At 43.1% G+C, this 17,846-nt stretch overlaps 1 protein-coding gene across 4 annotated transcripts in view; it reads left to right on the top strand.

Annotated features, from left to right (window-relative positions):
• Nucleotides 1–17,846, top strand: part of LOC137371369 (mitogen-activated protein kinase kinase kinase kinase 4) — a 386,728-nt gene that overhangs the window by 324,746 nt on the left and 44,136 nt on the right. For all 4 annotated transcript variants that reach the window (XM_068033852.1, XM_068033851.1, XM_068033850.1 and 1 more), the window contains 2 exons: nt 4,239–4,409; nt 5,781–5,924. In XM_068033852.1, coding sequence (XP_067889953.1) covers nt 4,239–4,409; nt 5,781–5,924 — 315 coding nt within the window. The remainder of the gene's footprint in view (nt 1–4,238; nt 4,410–5,780; nt 5,925–17,846) is intronic.

Below are 17,846 nucleotides of genomic sequence, written 5' to 3'. Positions count from 1 at the left end.
GGGCTAGACTGGGTAAATACCTCTGTCTCCAGGTGGCCTTTGGCTTTTCATGTAGAAACTTGTGGGTGGCAATTTTTAGCTGTTCTGTTCTGCTTTTTAAAAGTTATTTGTAATGAGGTCCAGTAAAAGTCTCAGGCAAAGTTCCATACGGTGAAATTAATATTTCCAGTTGGCATGTAGGGTTTCCATTACAGGAATCTATGCTCTTTTGTTACCCACCCACTTGCCGGAGGAGGCAGTTTCTCCCTACTTTCTCTCAAACCCCATATAATTTGCTCTTAAGGGAACAATCCCAGTTTCTCCAAACTCTCCATATAACTGAAGTCTGTACCCCCGGTATCATCCTCGTAAGCTTCCTCCACCTCTCCAAGGCCTTGACATCCTTCCATAAGTGTGTGCCCGCAATACTGCAGCTAAGGCCATACAAATGGTTTGTAGAGGTTTTGCACTTCCTTGTTTTTGTATTCAGTGCCTTTATCTGCAAAGTCAAGTATCCAATACGCTTTCTTAAGTGGCTTATCAATGAGTCCTATCACTTTCAAAGGTTTCTAAATATGCACTCCCAGGTCATCAGCTCAAAATTCTTCCCTTAAACTTAAATCCAGGATTTATGTATAAACTAACTAAAGGTTGCCTCAAATTAGAAAAAGTTGGAACATTACTCGCAACACATTTCCACTCCAAGAAAGTATCTTTTAATTGTTTTCCAATCGCCAATGACCTTTAAGCATGTGACCACATTTTCCTTAATTACATTGCCATTATCTTTGGCATAAATCTCTTATGTGGAAGCTTATCAACTGCTTTTTAAAAATCCAAATAAACTGCATTTCCTTTCTGTTCAAAAAATTATACAAGGCTGATCAAACGTGATTTTCCTCTTAACAATCAGTGATAAATTGTTGAGGATATTCCTCCTAAACACTTAATAATTTCATATAGTATTACAAATTCTAGTAATTTATCAACTGAAGTATGCCTAATCAGCCTATAATGACCTTGCTTTTCTGTCTTTATGAAGTGGGGAGTGATATTCACCACTCCTCAGTGCTCTGGCATAATTTTCCTTTTCACTGAATTTTAAACAATTATACTCTAAACCTCTGTTATTTCTTCCATGGTTTTCCTCAGGATCCTGGGATGTAAGCCATCAGGTCCCCATTAATTATCTGATATGATTGCAGTTTCTAGGATAATAAAGGAACTAGATAATGTAGACCACAAAAAGCTTTATCACCTTATTCAGTCCAGTGGAACCAGAGGATATGCATGGCCTGCACTTGAAGGCGGGTAAATTCAAAACTAATTTGGAATTTCAGTAAGCAAGTGGTTAATCTATGGAGGCTCCCTCCACAAGTTTATTACCTATCCCAGTCTATTTTGGGGCAAATATCATTTCCTGTAATCATAATTCTATTGATAAACACGCCTCTCTATCTTATCTACAATGTTTATCCTCAATTTTCTTCCCATTGTTTAGCCTATAATACTATAATATGTGTCCTCAGGGCAGCTGGGGATGGGTAATATACATGACATCTTGTCATCATAACCCAAATTACCCAATTAAAAAATATGCAAGAAAGGATGGATCCAATAATTGATGTGTAATCAAGATTGAAAATTTGTAGCCGCGTGCATTGTGAACTTGATTATTTTATCTTAATGTAGTGTTTCACATCAAATGGTTTTTGTTAAAAACAAAATTGGTATTGGAGTGAAATCAGGTTATAACAAAATTACTAGCAGCAGCCCACAAAACATTTTCAGTCAAATTAGTATGTTATTTCAACAATCCTTCTTTAAATACAAGATTTCTAGTTATTCTTTCACCAAAAACTTTAACAGAATCAAATATTGTCAGTCTGGAAAAAGCTACATAAAGCTGTCCATGTGTAAAAACTGGCCTAGGAGTAAAAATACAAATTTTGTCAAAAGCATCTGACCTTGCGTCTTGTTCACAGTCTTAGAATATGAAAGCCTAATTGGGAACTTTTTTTTTCTCCTGAGTCAAAAAGGCAGGTTTACATCTGATGGGCTCAATATTATTCAAGGAATAAACACTATTATCTTGAGATTTGCCTGTTATAATTGCGGCATCTATCATCGAAGAAAACAGCTTCCTAGCTGCCACTCTCGTTTGATGATAAAGTCCTGGTTCAGGATTCAAGTTCCGTAGCAACATTATAACTGCTCCTTCCTTGAGTCTAGATTTGTGTGGTGGCATGCCCATTGGAGTTAGACTGTGTAGAAACCCTGGAAGGTACAGGCTGTTATCATCTTAGTCTATAGAATCAATGCTGATGTATTCTTCGAGTTAACCTGATAGCTTTTCTAAAACATGTTCATTCAAATCTAGTGGTCCTTCATTTTTAGCACAAAGGCTAGATTTGAAATAAGTTTTATCAAGCAATTGTCCCTGCCATTTTGCAAAAATTAACTAATTCCATCATCTTGTCCCTTCCCCCCACGCCCATTCCTTCCATCCCTTCTTTGTCATCCCATCACATCTGTCACGGAAACAATCTCTCCAGCCAGGGTAACTTGGTTGTTGGGCTCTCTTTACTTTCTGTTGTTTTTGTTCTCCACCAACTGCACCCCCCCCCCCCCCCCAAATCCCTGCCCCACTGCTGCCTCCACCAACCGTTGGCAGCTGCATATGCATCACGTGCTCCAAGATGCACTGCAGCAACTCACCAAGGCTCCTTCGACAGCACCTTCCAATCCCGCGACCTCTACCACCTAGAAGGACAAGGGCAGCAGATGCATGGGAACACAACCACCTGCAAGTTCCCCTCCAAGCTACATATCACCCTGACTTGGAACTGTATCACTGTCCCTTCACTGTCGCTGGGCCAAAATCCTGGAACTCCCTTCCTAACAGCACTGTTGGTCTACCTACACACAGGGACTGTAGCGATTCAGGAAGGCAGCGCACCACCACCTTCCCAAGGACAATTAGCGATGGGCAATAAATGCTGGCCTAGCCTGTGATACCCACATCCCGTGAACTAATTTTAAAGAAAAAGGCGTCCCCATGGCCCAGGTGCTTCAGGCACTGCCCACTAACAGACCAATCAAAACAGTCAGGACAGACAAAACCCAATTATTATTGTTATAGATGCTTTCTTTATTTCTAAATTTTTAATTCTTGGTTTGCTAATCTGTAAGTGACACCACCCATGGTCTTGGAAGTCCCAATGGCAGTAACATGAAGTTGTGGCACCATCAGCAGTAGCTGTCGTCCATTTGAAGATAGCAATAGATTTGAGCTTTCAGTATGTTTCAGTTTACCTTCTCTAGCACTGGCGGTAGGGAATTAGAACCAGAACAGCAGGCCTGCTTAAAAGCTAACAAAATAATGCCAATGACCGACCACCTGATCAACTTGCAATGCAGGGTCAGAACAGTTAAAATTAATCTTATCTCTGTCGCATCAAAGCCAGATTTGAAATCCTGTTCGCACAGTGGTCTGCATCTGTATATTTTTGAAAAGGGCTTTCAAATGGGTAGGTTAACTCCAGCTGTAATTAATCGCAATGGCCACTGTGATATGTAAAGAGCATTAAATTGGTGGCAGCTAATTTCTTCACTATCATTTTAGTGGTGAAATGGCAACCCAAAGAAAATCCAATCTGATGCCAATCCTATTGCATGATATTTCAAAACAAAAATTCTCTAAAACTATCAAGCTAATCCAAAGACCAAGCTTGTAATAATCAAATATTTGCCTATTGAAGTGTAGTGTTTCATCTCATCCCCGAGAACTGACCAAGGAAACAAAAACTAACTATGACTTTTCAACTTTTGTCTGAGAGAATGAAGCTGGTTTAGTATTTTCCACTGCCACACCAAAAGCTGCTGCACGAATCATGGATAGATTGTGTGATTTCTTGGGGGAGATGCAGCCGCTGGCATTTTCTACCATTCCCTTTAAACTGAAATGTTCCACTTCTTTGTGACATGCTATATGGCAACCCAGCTCAGAACCTCTGCAACAAGCCAATACAAGAAACTTTGGAGGGCAGGCATTTCTGTGCCTAAAACTTCTTGAAATTTGAACACTCAGCTGCTTGAATTTCTGGTCTGGCAACATAAAGGATAAATGAGGAAACTATCAAGAGAACAAAAGTAGTGTTATATTAGATTTGGGTTAGAATTATTTCAGATTATTGAGGGAGCTCTGAATTGGATACCATGTTGAACTGATTTGTAACTCTAATGTTTGTCTTTTGTAGTGGTTTTTTCCAGTGACCAGATTAGATCAGAGTCAATGAAGCAAGATCCAAGCAGAAAAGGCTCTGTTGTCAATGTAAATCCAACCAACATAAGGCCACAGAGTGACACACCAGAAATCCGCAAGTACAAGAAGAGATTCAACTCTGAAATACTGTGTGCTGCCTTATGGGGCAAGTTCCTTTCATTCTTCTATGCAATAGTTCTTGTACTTTGAAGTGAGAGAATATAAATGCAACAAAGATTGAGTGAGAGTACTAATGTCTACCTTGCCCATTAGGCCTTGACTTTATATTTTAGTTGAGTACTAACTTAGACTGCAAATGCACCTAAACTGTAGTGTTACTTATTAGGAGTGCTTCCATTTTTTTGTTAAAGTTCGAGAATTTGTGTTTTAAAACGAAAAGGAATCCATGGATGTGGTATTTTTTTTACAGGGGTAACTGGGAAGTTTGAATTGTAAACAGTTACTGGAAGGCACCTGTCTTCAAATAATTCCCCAGCAGGAGTTGTTTTTGATTTGGGGAAATGACAGGTCAAGATTTATAGAGATCAGGAGGCTTGACTTCTGGAATGTGTTTGATTTCACTTCGAATTGTTACAAAAGGCAGTTGGGTATGAACAGTGGTTTGAAAAGGAGTTAGAGTTACCTTGCCAAGAAGAGCAAACCACCCCAACTCAGTCTGTTCCAGCTCTTTGGAAAAAAATTGTCGGTTTTCCATTTCTCGAAGCTGAGAAACAAGTGTATGAAGCAGACTAAACTGTTTCCGCATTTCTCCTGTAAGACCTGTGTCTGAAACCTCTGTTGCTGAATTTCCTGGAAAGCCTATCCAAACTGATCTTCAAATTTGCCTGAAAAGAACTCTTCTAGGAAGATCCCAGTGACAGCTGTCTGTATGCATGTGGGACACCTTACCAAAAGAAAGGACATCTTTCCATATCTCCTTTCTTTTTTTCTTTCTTCAAGAATTAGCAAGTATTTTTTTTGGAATAGAGCTCTAAAACAAAAATCCCTTTTTTCAGGTTAACCAATGAATGTGTGTATGAGGTGCTAAGGTTAAAAAGGGAACTTTTATATTTCAATCCGTGTGTTATGCTTTGCTACATTACTGGTTAAGGCTTGTTTTATAATAAACTGATAATTTTGTTGTTTATTAAAGAAACATGGTTGGTGTGTTATATTCTGAGATAAAAATATAATGTATGATTGACCGTATCAGTAAGTGGGAAAAATTTTTAATATCTGTTGTGACCTGTGGAGAAGTGGAATTAGAATAAACAGTGCACTCCTCCCGCCTCAGTCGTAACATACTGCAGAGCAGTTTAATTTAGCACCAAAGCAAAGACGTTACAAACAAATCTGGACTTGGAGCCTGAGCTTACTCTGGAATGGAACAGAGTGAGACATTCTCCAGATTCAGTTTGGTGCTGATTTTGAATTTATGCTAACTTTAGTTGTCACAAAACAAAACTGCTCTTAATCGATGCTACAATTGTAGTGTGAAATGAATAGGGTGCTAACTTTTTGCTGTTACTTTCTTCAGGTGTGAATTTACTAGTGGGTACAGAAAGTGGGCTGATGCTGCTGGACAGGAGTGGTCAAGGAAAAGTGTATCCTCTAATCAATCGCAGGCGCTTTCAGCAGATGGATGTGCTTGAGGGTTTGAATGTGCTGGTAACAATATCAGGTAAATACTCTTTGGCATGTAGAAATATCAAACTCTTGTACTTTGTGATGGTGACTGTCTTTATTAAATGTGTATTGAGATATAGAAAAAGATCTTCTTGCTTTTGTAAAGTGACGCATACAACTAAAGTGAGAAGTTGCACATTTGAAATCAGGTTGTGCATTAAAATGCAGTAATATGGCAACTCAACATGCATTCTGTATGCCAAGGACTCTCAACATAAGAAGTAGGAGCAAGAGAAGGCCATACAGCCCCTCGAGCCTGCTCTGCCATTCAACTAGATCATAGCTGATCTGATCTTGGCCTCAACTCCACTTTGCTGCCTGTCCCAATAACCATTGACTCCCCTGTAGTTCAAGAATCTGTCTATTTCTGCCTTGAATGTATTCAGTGACTCCGCCTCCATTGTTGTCTGGGGTACAGAATTCAAAAGCTTCATAACCCTCTGTGAGGAGAAATTCTTCCTCGTCACCATTTTAAATGGGTGACCCCTTATTCTGAAACTATGTCCCATAGTTTTAGATTCCCCCATGAGGGGAAACCTTCTCTCAGCATCTACCCTATCAAGCCCCCTCAGAATCTTATATGTTTCAATAAGATCACCTCGCATTCTTCTAAACTCCGATGAGACAACCCCTTCATCCCAGGAATCAACTTGGTGAACCTTCTCTGAACTGCCTGGAATGCAGGTATATCCATCCTTGCTACACAGTACTCTAGGTAAGGTCTCACCAGTGCCCTGTACAATTGTAGCATGACTTTTATACTCAATCCACCCGTGCAATAAAAGCCAACATTCTGTTTGTCTTCCTAATTATTTGTTGTACCTGCATGCAAAATTTTTGTGTTTCACGACACCCAGATCCCTCTGTAACACAGCTTTTTGTGGTCTCTCCATTTAAAGATTATTTTGTTTTTCTATTCTTCCTACCCCATACTCCTCTACTTTATAGTCCATGTGGCAAATTTTTGCCCACTGACTTAACCTATCTATATCGCTTTGTAGACTCTTTGTGTCCTCCTCACAACTTGCTTTCCCACCTATCTTTATATCATCAGCAAATTTGGCTTCAGTACACTCAGTCTGTTCATCCAAGTCATTAATATAGATTGTTAATAGTTGAGGCCCCAGCACTGATCCCTGTGGCACCCAAATAGTTACAGCTTGCCAACCTGAAAATGACCCATTTATCCTGACTCCCTTTCCTGTTCGCCAATCCTCTATCCATGCTAATATGTTAAAACCATGAGCTCTTGTGCAGTAACCTTTTATGTGGCAGCTTATAAAATGCCTTTTAGAAATCCAAATACATTACAAATACTGGTTCCCCTTCATCCACCTTGCTCATTACATCCTCAAAGAGGTCTATTAAATTTGTCAAGATGACTTCCCTTTCGTTATGATTTTCTAAATGTCCTGCTACTACTTCCTTAATAATGGATTCCAGCATTTTCCCAATGATAGATGTTAGCTTAACTGGCATACAGTTTCCTGCTTTCTGTCTTCCTCCATTGCAGTTTTCCAGTCTGCTGGAACCTTTCCAGAATCCAGGGAATTTTGGAAAATTACAGCCAATGCATTCACTATCTCTGCAGCCACTTCTTTTAAGACCCGAGGATGCAGGCCATTAGGTCCAAGGGACTCGTCAACCTTCAGTCCCATTAGTTTGCTTAGTACTTTTTCTCCAGTGATTATTTTATGTTCCCCCCTTTTTCCGCCTGATTATCTCCTATTACTAGAATGCTTTTAGTGTCTTCCCATGAACACATATGCAAAATATTTGTTCAAAGTCTCTGCCATTTCCTTGTTTCCCAGTATGAATTCCTCAGTCTCATCCTTGAAGGGACCAACGTTTACTTTTAGTTACTCTCTTCCTTTTTATATACTTATTGTATATACTTGAAACGGAGTGCAGATTGCAAGCTGTGTGGAGATTCGAATTTGGGGATTTTAAGTGTTATCTTTATGAAAGTCTGGTCTGCAGTTAGCATTTAACTGGGATTTACCTTCTAGATAAAGTAGGGTTAAGAAAGTAAAGTAAATTTCTTAAAGTCTTAAGCAGGGATTAACAGGCTGTACTGCAGAGTAGCTGACCAGTCAAATCTGGTTGCTGCAGTTTCAGCTTCAAAAGGTAAAAATACAGAGGTCTGGGTACAGCCTGCAGACAGAGTGCAGATTGCAAACTGAGTGTAGAGATTAGAGTTTGGTGAATGCCAAGTTTGACGAAGAGGGGAGGAGGTGCTCCATTTTTCTACTTTTTTAACTCTCCAGAGTTTGGTTCCTCCTTCAGTGCAGTAGAAGGAGCTGTTTAGTAAGCTATTCTACTTATAATAAATAGTCTGTAAAGTTAAGTTATGGCAGGGCACCTCTGCCAAGTGGAATGTACAGACTGTGGCATGTGAGAAGTCTTGGGACGCACCATGTGTCCTAGATAACCACATCTGCAGGAAGTGTAACCGGCTGCAGAAGCTTGAGCTCCGGGTTTCAGAACTCGAGCGGTGGCTGGAGTCACTTTTGTGCATCCGCGAGGTGGAGGACTATGTGGATAGTATGATTAGGGAGGTGGTCACACCACAGGTTAGGAGCATTCAGGTATATAGGGAATAGGTGATAGCCAGGCAGTCCAAGAGAACCAGGCAGGCAGTGTAGGAGTCTCCTGATATGATCTCGCTGGCTAATCGGTTTTCCCATTTTAGATATTGGTGAGGGTGATGATTTCTCAAAGGAGTGCAATCAGAGCCAAGTTTGTGGCACCACAGGTGGCTCAGCTACACAAGAAGTGAGGAAGAGGAATGGAAGAGTAGTAGTGACGGGATTAGTTAGGGGAACAGACAGGCGTTTCTGCGGCAATAAACATGACTCCAGAATGGTGTGTTGCCTCCCTGGTGCCAGGGTCAGTGATGTCACGGAGCGGCTGCAGGACATTCTTCTGGGGGAGAGTGAACAGCCAGAGGTCATGGTCCACATTGGTACCAAGAAGGGGGATGAGGATGTGAAAGATTTTGGGGAGCTAGGAAGATTAAAAAGCATGACCTCAAAAGCAGTAATCTCAGGATTACTCCCAGTGCCACATGCAAGTGAGCATAGGAAAAGGAATCACAATCGTTAGAGTGCAGAAGGAGGCCATTCGACCCATTATGTCTGCACCGGCTCTCTGGAAGAGCAACTCACTCAGTTCAATTCCCTACCTTCTCCCCATAACCCTGCATATTCTTCCTTTTCATATATATAACTGTTTAATTCCCTTTTGAATGCTTCAGGGGAGGCGGTGGCGTAGTGGTATTGTCATTGGACTAGTGACCCAGAGTATTGCTCTGGGGACATGGGTTCAAATCCCACCACAGCAGAAGGTGAAATTTGAATTTAATGACTAAATCTGGGATTAAATGCTAGTCTAATGATGGCCATGAAACCATTGTTGATTGTTGTAAAAACCCATCTGGTTCACTGATGTCCTTTAGGGAAGGAAATCTGCTGTCCTTACCTGGTCTGGCCTACATGTGACTCCAGACCCACAGGAATGTGGTTGACTCTTAAATGCCCTCTGAAGTGGCCGAGCAAGCCACTCAGTTGTATCTAACCGCTACGAAGTCAATAATAAGGAATGAAACCGGGCGGACCACCCGGCATCGACCTAGGCACCGGAAATGACAACGGCAAACCCAGCCCTGTCGACCCTGCAAAGTCTTCCTTACTAACATCTGGGGGCTTGTGCCAAAGTTGGGAGAGCTGTCCCACAGCCTGACATAGTCATACTCATGGAATCATACCTTACATCCCCATCCTCAATGATGGGGGAGCCCAGCACATCAGTGCGAAAGATAAGGCTGAAGCACTTGCAACAATCTTCAGCCAGAAGTGCCAAGTTGATGATCCATCTTGGCCCCATCCTGAAGTCCCCAGCATTACAGATGCCAGACTTCAGCCAATTCGATTCACTCCACGTGATATCAAGAAACAACTGAAAGCACTTGGGACTGCAAAAGCTATGGGCCCTGACAATATTCTGGCAATAGTACTGAAGACCTGTGCTCCAGAACTTGCCACACCTCTGGCCAAGCTGTTCCAGAACAGCTACAACACTGGCATCTACCCTGCAATGTGGAAAATTGCCCAGGTATGTCCTGTACGCAAAAAGCAGGACAAGTCCAACCCGGCCAATTACTGTCCCATCAGCCTACTCTCAATCATCAGTAAAGTGATGGAAGGTGTCATCAACAGTGCCATCAAGTGGCACTTGCTTAGCAATAACCTGCTCAGTGACTGTCAGTTTGGGTTCCGCCAGGGCCACTCAGCTCCTGACCTCATTACAGCCTTGGTTCAAACATGGATAAAAGCGCTGAACTCCAGAGGTGAGGTGAGAGTGACTGCCCTTGACATCAAGGCAGCATTTGACCGAGTATGGCATCAAGGAGCCCTAGCAAAACTGTCAATGGGAATCGGGGAAAACCCTCCGCTGGCTGGAGTCATACCTAGGGCAAAGGAAGATGTAGTTGTTGGAGGTCAATCATCTGAGCTCCAGGACATCACTGCAGGAGTTCCTCAGGGTAGTATCCTAGGCCCACCATCTGCAGCTGCCTCATCAATGACCTTCCTTCAATCATAAGGTCAGAAGTGGGGATGTTCGCTGATGATTTTACAATGTTCAGCACCATTCGTGACTCCTCCGATACTGAAGAAGTCAGTGTAGAAATGCAGTAAGACCTGGACAATATCCAGGCTTGGGCTGACAAGTGGCAAGTAACATTCGCGCCACACAAGTGCCAGGCTATGGCCATCTCCAACAAGAGAGAATCTAACCATCTCCCCTTGACATTCAACGGCATTACCATCACTGAATCCCCCACTATCAACATCCTAGGGGCTACCATTGACCAGAAACTGAAGTGGAGTAACCATATAAATACTGTGGCTGCAAGAGCAGGTCAGAGGCTAGGAATCCTGAGGTGAGTAACTCACCTCCTGACTCCCCAAAGCCTGTCCACCATCTACAAGACACCAGTCAGGAGTGTGATGGAATACTCTCCACTTGCCTGGATGGGCGCAGCTCCAACAACACTCAAGAAGCTCGACACCATCCAGAACAAAGCAGCCCTCTTGATTGGCACCCCATCTACAAACATTCACTCCCTCCACCACCAACGCACAGTGGCAGCACTGTGTACCATCTTTAAGATGCACTGCAGCAATGCACCAAGGCTCCTTAGACAGTACCTTCTAAACCCGCGACCTCTACCAACTAGAAGGACAAGGGCAGCAAATACATGGGAACACCAATTCCCCTCCAAGTCACACACCATCCTGACTTGGAACTATTTCGCCGTTCCTTCACTGTCGCTGGGACAAAATCCTGGAACTCCCTTCCTAACAGCACTGTGGGTATACCTACCCCAAATGGACTGCAGCAGTTCAGGAAGGCAGCTCACCACCACCTTCTCAAGGGCAATTAGGGATGGGCAATAAATGCTGGCCTGGCCAGTGACGCTCACATCCCATGAACGAATAACAAAAAATAAATTGAAGCTGCCTTCGCCATGTTCTCAGGCAGCACATTCCAGACCTTAACCACTCGCTGCATGAAAAAGTTTTTCCTCATGTCACTTTTGCTTCTCTTACCAAATAATTTAAAATCTATGCCCTCCCGTTCTCTATCCTTTCATGAGTGGAGCAGTTTCTCTCTATCTACTCTGTCCAGACCCCTCATGATTTTGAATACCTCTATCAAATCATCCCTCAGCCTTCTCTTCTCCAAGGAAGACATTCATAACTGAAATTCCTCAGCCCGGGAACTATTCTCGTGAATCCTTTCTGTACTCTCTCCAATGCCCTCATGTCTTTCCTCAAGTGCAGTACCCAGAATTGAATATAATACTCCAGCTGAGGCCGAACTGAGGGAACCAGTAGATGTAGTGTATTTAGATTTTGAGAAGGCGTTTGATAAGGTGCCACATAAAAAGTTATTGCACAAAATAGGAGCTCGGTATTGGGGGTAATGTGTTGGTATGGATTGAGGATTGGCTAACACACAGAAGGCAGAAATTTGGGATCAGTGGGTCTTTTTCAGGTTCGAAAGCTGTAACTAGTGGGGTGCCACAAAGATCGGTCCCAGGACCTCAGCTATTTACTATCTACATTAATGACTTGAAGGAGCGGACAGAGTGTAGTGTATCCAGATTTGCTGACGATACAAAAATAGGTGGGAAGGCATGTTTAGTTTAGTTTAGAGATACAGCACTGAAACAGGCCCTTCGGCCCACCAAGTCTGTGCCGACCATCAACCACCCATTTATACTAATCCTACACTAATCCCATATTCCTACCACATCCCCACCTGTCCCTATATTTCCCTACCACCTACCTATACTAGTGGCAATTTATAATGGCCAATTTACCTACCAACCTGCAAGTTTTTTTGGCTTGTGGGAGGAAACCGGAGCACCCGGAGAAAACCCATGCAGACACAGGGAGAACTTGCAAACTCCACACAGGCAGTACCCAGAATTGAACCCGGGTCGCTGGAGCTGTGAGGCTGCGGTGCTAGCCACTGCGCCACTGTGCCTGTTGTGCCCGTCACTGTTGTGATGAGGACGCAAAGAATTTGCAAACGGGTATAGATAGGTTATGTGAGTGGGCAAACATTTGGCAGATGGTGTTCAATGTGGGAAAGTGTGAGGTAATCCTCACAGTGGCGCAGTGGTTAGCACCGCAGCCTCACAGCTCCAGCGACCCGGGTTCAATTCTGGGTACTGCCTGTGTGGAGTTTGCAAGTTCTCCCTGTGTCTGCGTGGGTTTCCTCCGGGTGCTCCGGTTTCCTCCCACATGCCAAAGACTTGCAGGTTGATAGGTTAATTGGCCATTATAAATTGCCCCTAGTATAGGTAGGTGGTAGGGAAATACAGGGACAGGTGGGGATGTGGTAGGAATATGGAATTAGTGTAGGGTTAGTGTAAGTGATGGTTGATGGTCGGCACAGACTCGGTGGGCCGAAGGGCCTGTTTCAGTGCTGTATCTCTAAACTAAACTAAACTAATCCACTTTGGTAGGAAGAATAAAAAGGCAGATTATTATTTAGATGGAGAAAGACTACAAAATACTGCAATGCAGAGGGATCTGGGTGTTCTTGTGCATGAAACACAAAAGGTTAGCATGCAGGTGCAGCAAGTAATTAGGAAGGCGAATGGAATTTAGGCCTTTATTGCTAGGGGGTTCGAGTTTAAAAATAGGGAAATCCTGTTCCAACTGTTCATGGTGTTGGTGAGGCTACACCTGGAGTACTGCGTACAGTTTTGGTCCCCGTATTTAAGGAAGGATATACTGGCATTGGAGGCAGTTCAGAAAAGGTTCACAAGACTGATTCCTGGGATGAAGGGGCTGTCTTATCAAGAGCGGCTAAACAGGTTAGGCTGTATTCGTTGGAGTTTAGAAGAATAAGAGGTGATCTTATAGAAACAAATAAGATTTTAAGGGGGCTCAACAGGGTAGATGTTGAGAAGATGTTTCTAAGAGTGGAGAATCTCGAACTAGGGGACGTAATTACAGAATAAGGGGGCACACATTTAAAACTGAGATGCGATGGGAATTCTTCTCTGAGGGTGGTGAATCTCTGGAATTCTCTGCCTCAGAGAGTTGTAGAGGCTAGGTCACTAAATGTATTTAAGGAGGAGGTAGATAGATTTTTGAAATCTCCAGGGATTTGAGGGTTAGGCAGAGCAGGCCTGAAAGAGAAGTTGAGGAATGGGACAGATCAGCTATGATTTATTTTATTTTTTATTTATTTATTTAGAGATACAGCACTGAAACAGGCCCTTCGGCCCACCGAGACTGTGTCGACCAAGAACCACCCATTTGTACTACCTCTACAGTAATCTCATATTCCCTACCACCTACCTAGACTAGGGGCAATTTACAATGGCCAATTTACCTATCACCTGCAAGTCTTTGGCTGTGGGAGGAAACCAGAGCACCCGGCGAAAACCCACACGGTCACAGGGAGAACTTGCAAACTCCGCACAGGCAGTACCCAGAATTGAACCCGGGTCCCTGGAGCTGTGAGGCTGCAGTGCTAACCACTGTGCCGCCCATTGATCTTATTGAATGGCGGGGCAGCTTGGGCTGAATGGCCTATTCCTGCTCCTATTTCTTTTGTTCTTATGAACTGTTGTCTTGCACAAGTTCAACATTACTTCCTTGCTTTTGTACTCTATGCCCCTGTTACTAAAGCCTCGGACACTGTATGCTTTATTAACCACACTCTCAACCTGTCCTGCCACCTTCGATGACTTATGTACATATACACCTAGGTCCCTCTGCTCCTGTACCTCCTTTAGAATTGTGTCCTTTATTTTGTATTGTTTCTCCATGTTCTTCCCACCAAAATTAATCACTTCACATTTCGCTGCATTGAACATCATCTGCCACCTGTCTGCCCATTCCACCAACTTGTCTATGTCCTTTTGAAGTTCTATACTATGCTCCTCACGGTTCACGATGCTTCCAAGTTTCATATCATCTGCAAACTTTGAAATTGTGCCCTCTACACAAAGGTCATAGAGTTATACAGCACAGAAACAGCCCATCGTGCCCGTGCCGGCCATCAAGCACCTAATTATTCTAATCTCATTTTCCAGCACTTGGCCCGTAGCCTTGTATGCTATGGCATTTCAAGTGCTCATCTAAATACTTAAATGTTGTGAGGGTTAGAAACATAGAAAATAGGAGCAGGAATAGGCCATTCGGCCCTTCAAGCCTGCTCCGCCATTCATTATGATCATGGCTGATCATCCAATTCAGTAGCCTGTTCCCACTTTCGCCCCATACCCTTTGATCCCTTTAGACCCAAGAGCTATATCTAACTCCTCCTCGAAAACATAAAATGTTTTGGCCTCAACTGCTGTCTGTGGTAGCGAATTCCACAGGCTCACCACTCTCTGGGTGAAGAATTTTTTCCTCATCTCAGCCTTGAAAGGTTTATTCCATATCCTTAGACTATGACCTCTGGTTCTGGACTCCCCCCACCATCGGGGACATCCTGCATCTACCATGTCAAGTCCTGTTAGAATTTTATAGGTTTCTATGAGATCCCCCCTCACTGTTCTAAACTCCAGCGAATATAATCCTAACTGACTCAATCTCTCCTCATACGTCAGTCCTGCCATCCCAGGAATCAGTCTGGTAAACCTTCGCTGCACTCCCTCTATAGCAAGAATATCCTTCCTCAGATAAGGAGACAAAACTGCACACAATATTCCAGGTGTGGCCTCACCAAGGCCCTGTATAATTGCAGCAAGATATCCCTGCTCCTGTACTTGAATCCTCTCGCTATGAAGGCCAACATACCATTTCCCTTTTCTACCGCCTGTTGGACCTGCATGCTTAGCTTCAGGGACTGATGTATGAGAACACCCGGGTCTCGCTGCATATTCCCCTCTCTGTTTATAGCCATTCAGATAATCTGCCTTCCTGTTTTTGCTACCAAAGTGGATAACCTCACATTTATCCACATTTTCTGCATCTGCCATGCATTTGCCCACTCACTCAACTTGTCCAAATCACCCTGAAGCCTCTCTGCATCCCCCTCACAACTCGCCCTCCCACCCAGTTTTGTGTCATCCGCAAATTTGGTGATATTACATTTAGTTCCCTCATCTAAATCATTAATGTATATTGTGAATAGCTGGGGTCCTAACACCGATCCCTGCGGTACCCCACTAGTCACTGACTGCCATTCGGAAAAGACCCATTTATCCCTACTCTTTGTTTCCTGTCCGCCAACCAATTTTCTGTCCATCGCAATACACTATCCCCAATCCCATGTGCTTTAATTTTACATGCTAATCTCTTATGTGGGACTTTTGTCGAAAGCCTTCTGAAAGTCCAAATAAACCACATCCAGTGGCTCCCCCTCATCAACTCTACTAGTTGCATCCTTGAAGAATTCTAGTAGATTTGTCAAGCATGATTTCCCTTTCATAAATACGTGCTGACTCTGCCTGATTCTACCACTGTTCTCCAAGTGCTCTGTTATAAAATCTTTGATAATGGACTTTAGAATTTTCCCCACTACCGCATCAGGCTGACTGGTCTATAATTCCCTGCTTTCTCTCTACCTCCCTTTTTAAATAGTGAGGTGACATTAGCTACCCTCCAATCTGTAGGAACTGTTCTAGAGTCTATCGGCTCTTTGAAGATGACCACCAATGCATCCACTATTTCCAGGGCCACTTCCTTAAGTACTCTGGGATGCATACCATCAGGCCCTGGGGATTTATCGGCCTTCAATCCCATCAATTTTCCCAACACCATTTCTCCACTAATATTGATTTCCTTCAGTTCCTCTCTCACTTAGCCCTGTGTTCCCAACATTTCTGGTATGATATTTGTGTCCTCCTTTGTGAAGACAGAACCAAAGTATGCATTTAGTTGGTCAGCCATTTCTTTGTTCCCCATAATAAATTCCCCTGTTTCTGACTGTAAGGGACCTACATTTGTCTTCACCAATCTTTTTCTCTTCACATACCTATAGAAATTTTACAGTCAGTTTTTATGTTCCCTGCAAGCTTGCTCTCGTACTCTATTTTCCCTTTCTTAATCAATCCCTTGGTCCTCCTTTGCTGAATTCTAAACTGCTCCCAATCCTCAGATCTGTTGTTTTTCCTGGCAAGTTTATATGCCTCTTCCTTGGATCTAATGCTATCTCTAATTTCCCTTGTAAGCCGTAGTTTGGCTACCTTTCCCGTTTTACTTTTGCGCCAGACAGGGATAAACAATTGTTGCAGTTCATCCATGCGCTCTTTCAATGTTTGCCATTGCCTATCCACCGTCATCCCTTTAAGTAACGTTTCCCAATCTGTCATGGCCAACTCGTGCCTCATACCTTCATAGTTTCCTTTACTAAGATTCAGGACCCTAGTCTCAGAATCAACTATGTCATTCTCCATCTTGATGAAGAATTCTATCATATTATGCTCGCTCGTCCCCAAGGGGTTTTGCACCACTGGATTGTCAATTATTCCTCTTGTTACACAATACGCAGTCTAGGATGGCCTGCTCTCTAGTTGGTTCCTCAACATATTGGTCCAGAAAACCATCCCATATATCCTCCATGAATTCCTCCTCTACGGTGTTGTGACTAATTTGATTTGCCCAATCTATGTGCAGATTAGAGTCACCCATAATTACAGATGTTCCTTCATCGCATGCATCTCTAATTTCCTGTTTAATGCCATTCCCAACATCACCACTACAGTTTGGGGGTCTATATACAACCCCCACTAACGTTTTTTGCCCCTTAGTGTTTTTCAGCTCTACCCATACAAATTCCACATAGTCAGAGCTCATATCCTTCCTCACTATTGTGTTAATTTCCTCTTTAACCAGCAATGCAGCTCCACTGCCTTTTGCTTTTTGTCTGTCTTTCCTAAATACTGAATATCCCTGGATGTTCATTTCCCATCCCTGGTCACCTTGCAGCCATGTCTCCGTAATCCCGACAATATCATACCCATTTACATCTATTTGTGCGATTAATTCATCCACTTTATTGTGGTTCCTGCTTCTACCGCCCCTTCAGGCAGTGTGGTCCAGATTCCAACCATCCTCTGGGTGAAAGATTTTTTCCTTAAATCCCTTCTAAACCTCCTGCCCCTTACCTTACTTAAATCTATGCCCCCTGGTTATTGACCCCTCCGCTAAGGGAAAAAGTTTCTTCCTATCTATCCAATCTATGTTCCTCATAATTTTGTATATCTCAATCAGATCCCCCCCTCAGCCTTCTCTGCTCTACGGAAAACAACCCCAGCCTATCCAGTCTCTCTTCATAGCTGAAATGCTCCAGCCCAGGCAACATCCTGGTGAATCTCCTCTGTATCCTCTCCAGTACAATCACATCCTTCCTGTAGTGTGGCGAACAGGACTGTACACAG

The sequence above is a fragment of the Heterodontus francisci genome, chromosome 6, assembly GCF_036365525.1.
Source record: "Heterodontus francisci isolate sHetFra1 chromosome 6, sHetFra1.hap1, whole genome shotgun sequence".
NCBI classification, from domain to species: domain Eukaryota; kingdom Metazoa; phylum Chordata; class Chondrichthyes; order Heterodontiformes; family Heterodontidae; genus Heterodontus; species Heterodontus francisci.
This window is presented reverse-complemented; position numbering and strand designations above follow the sequence as displayed.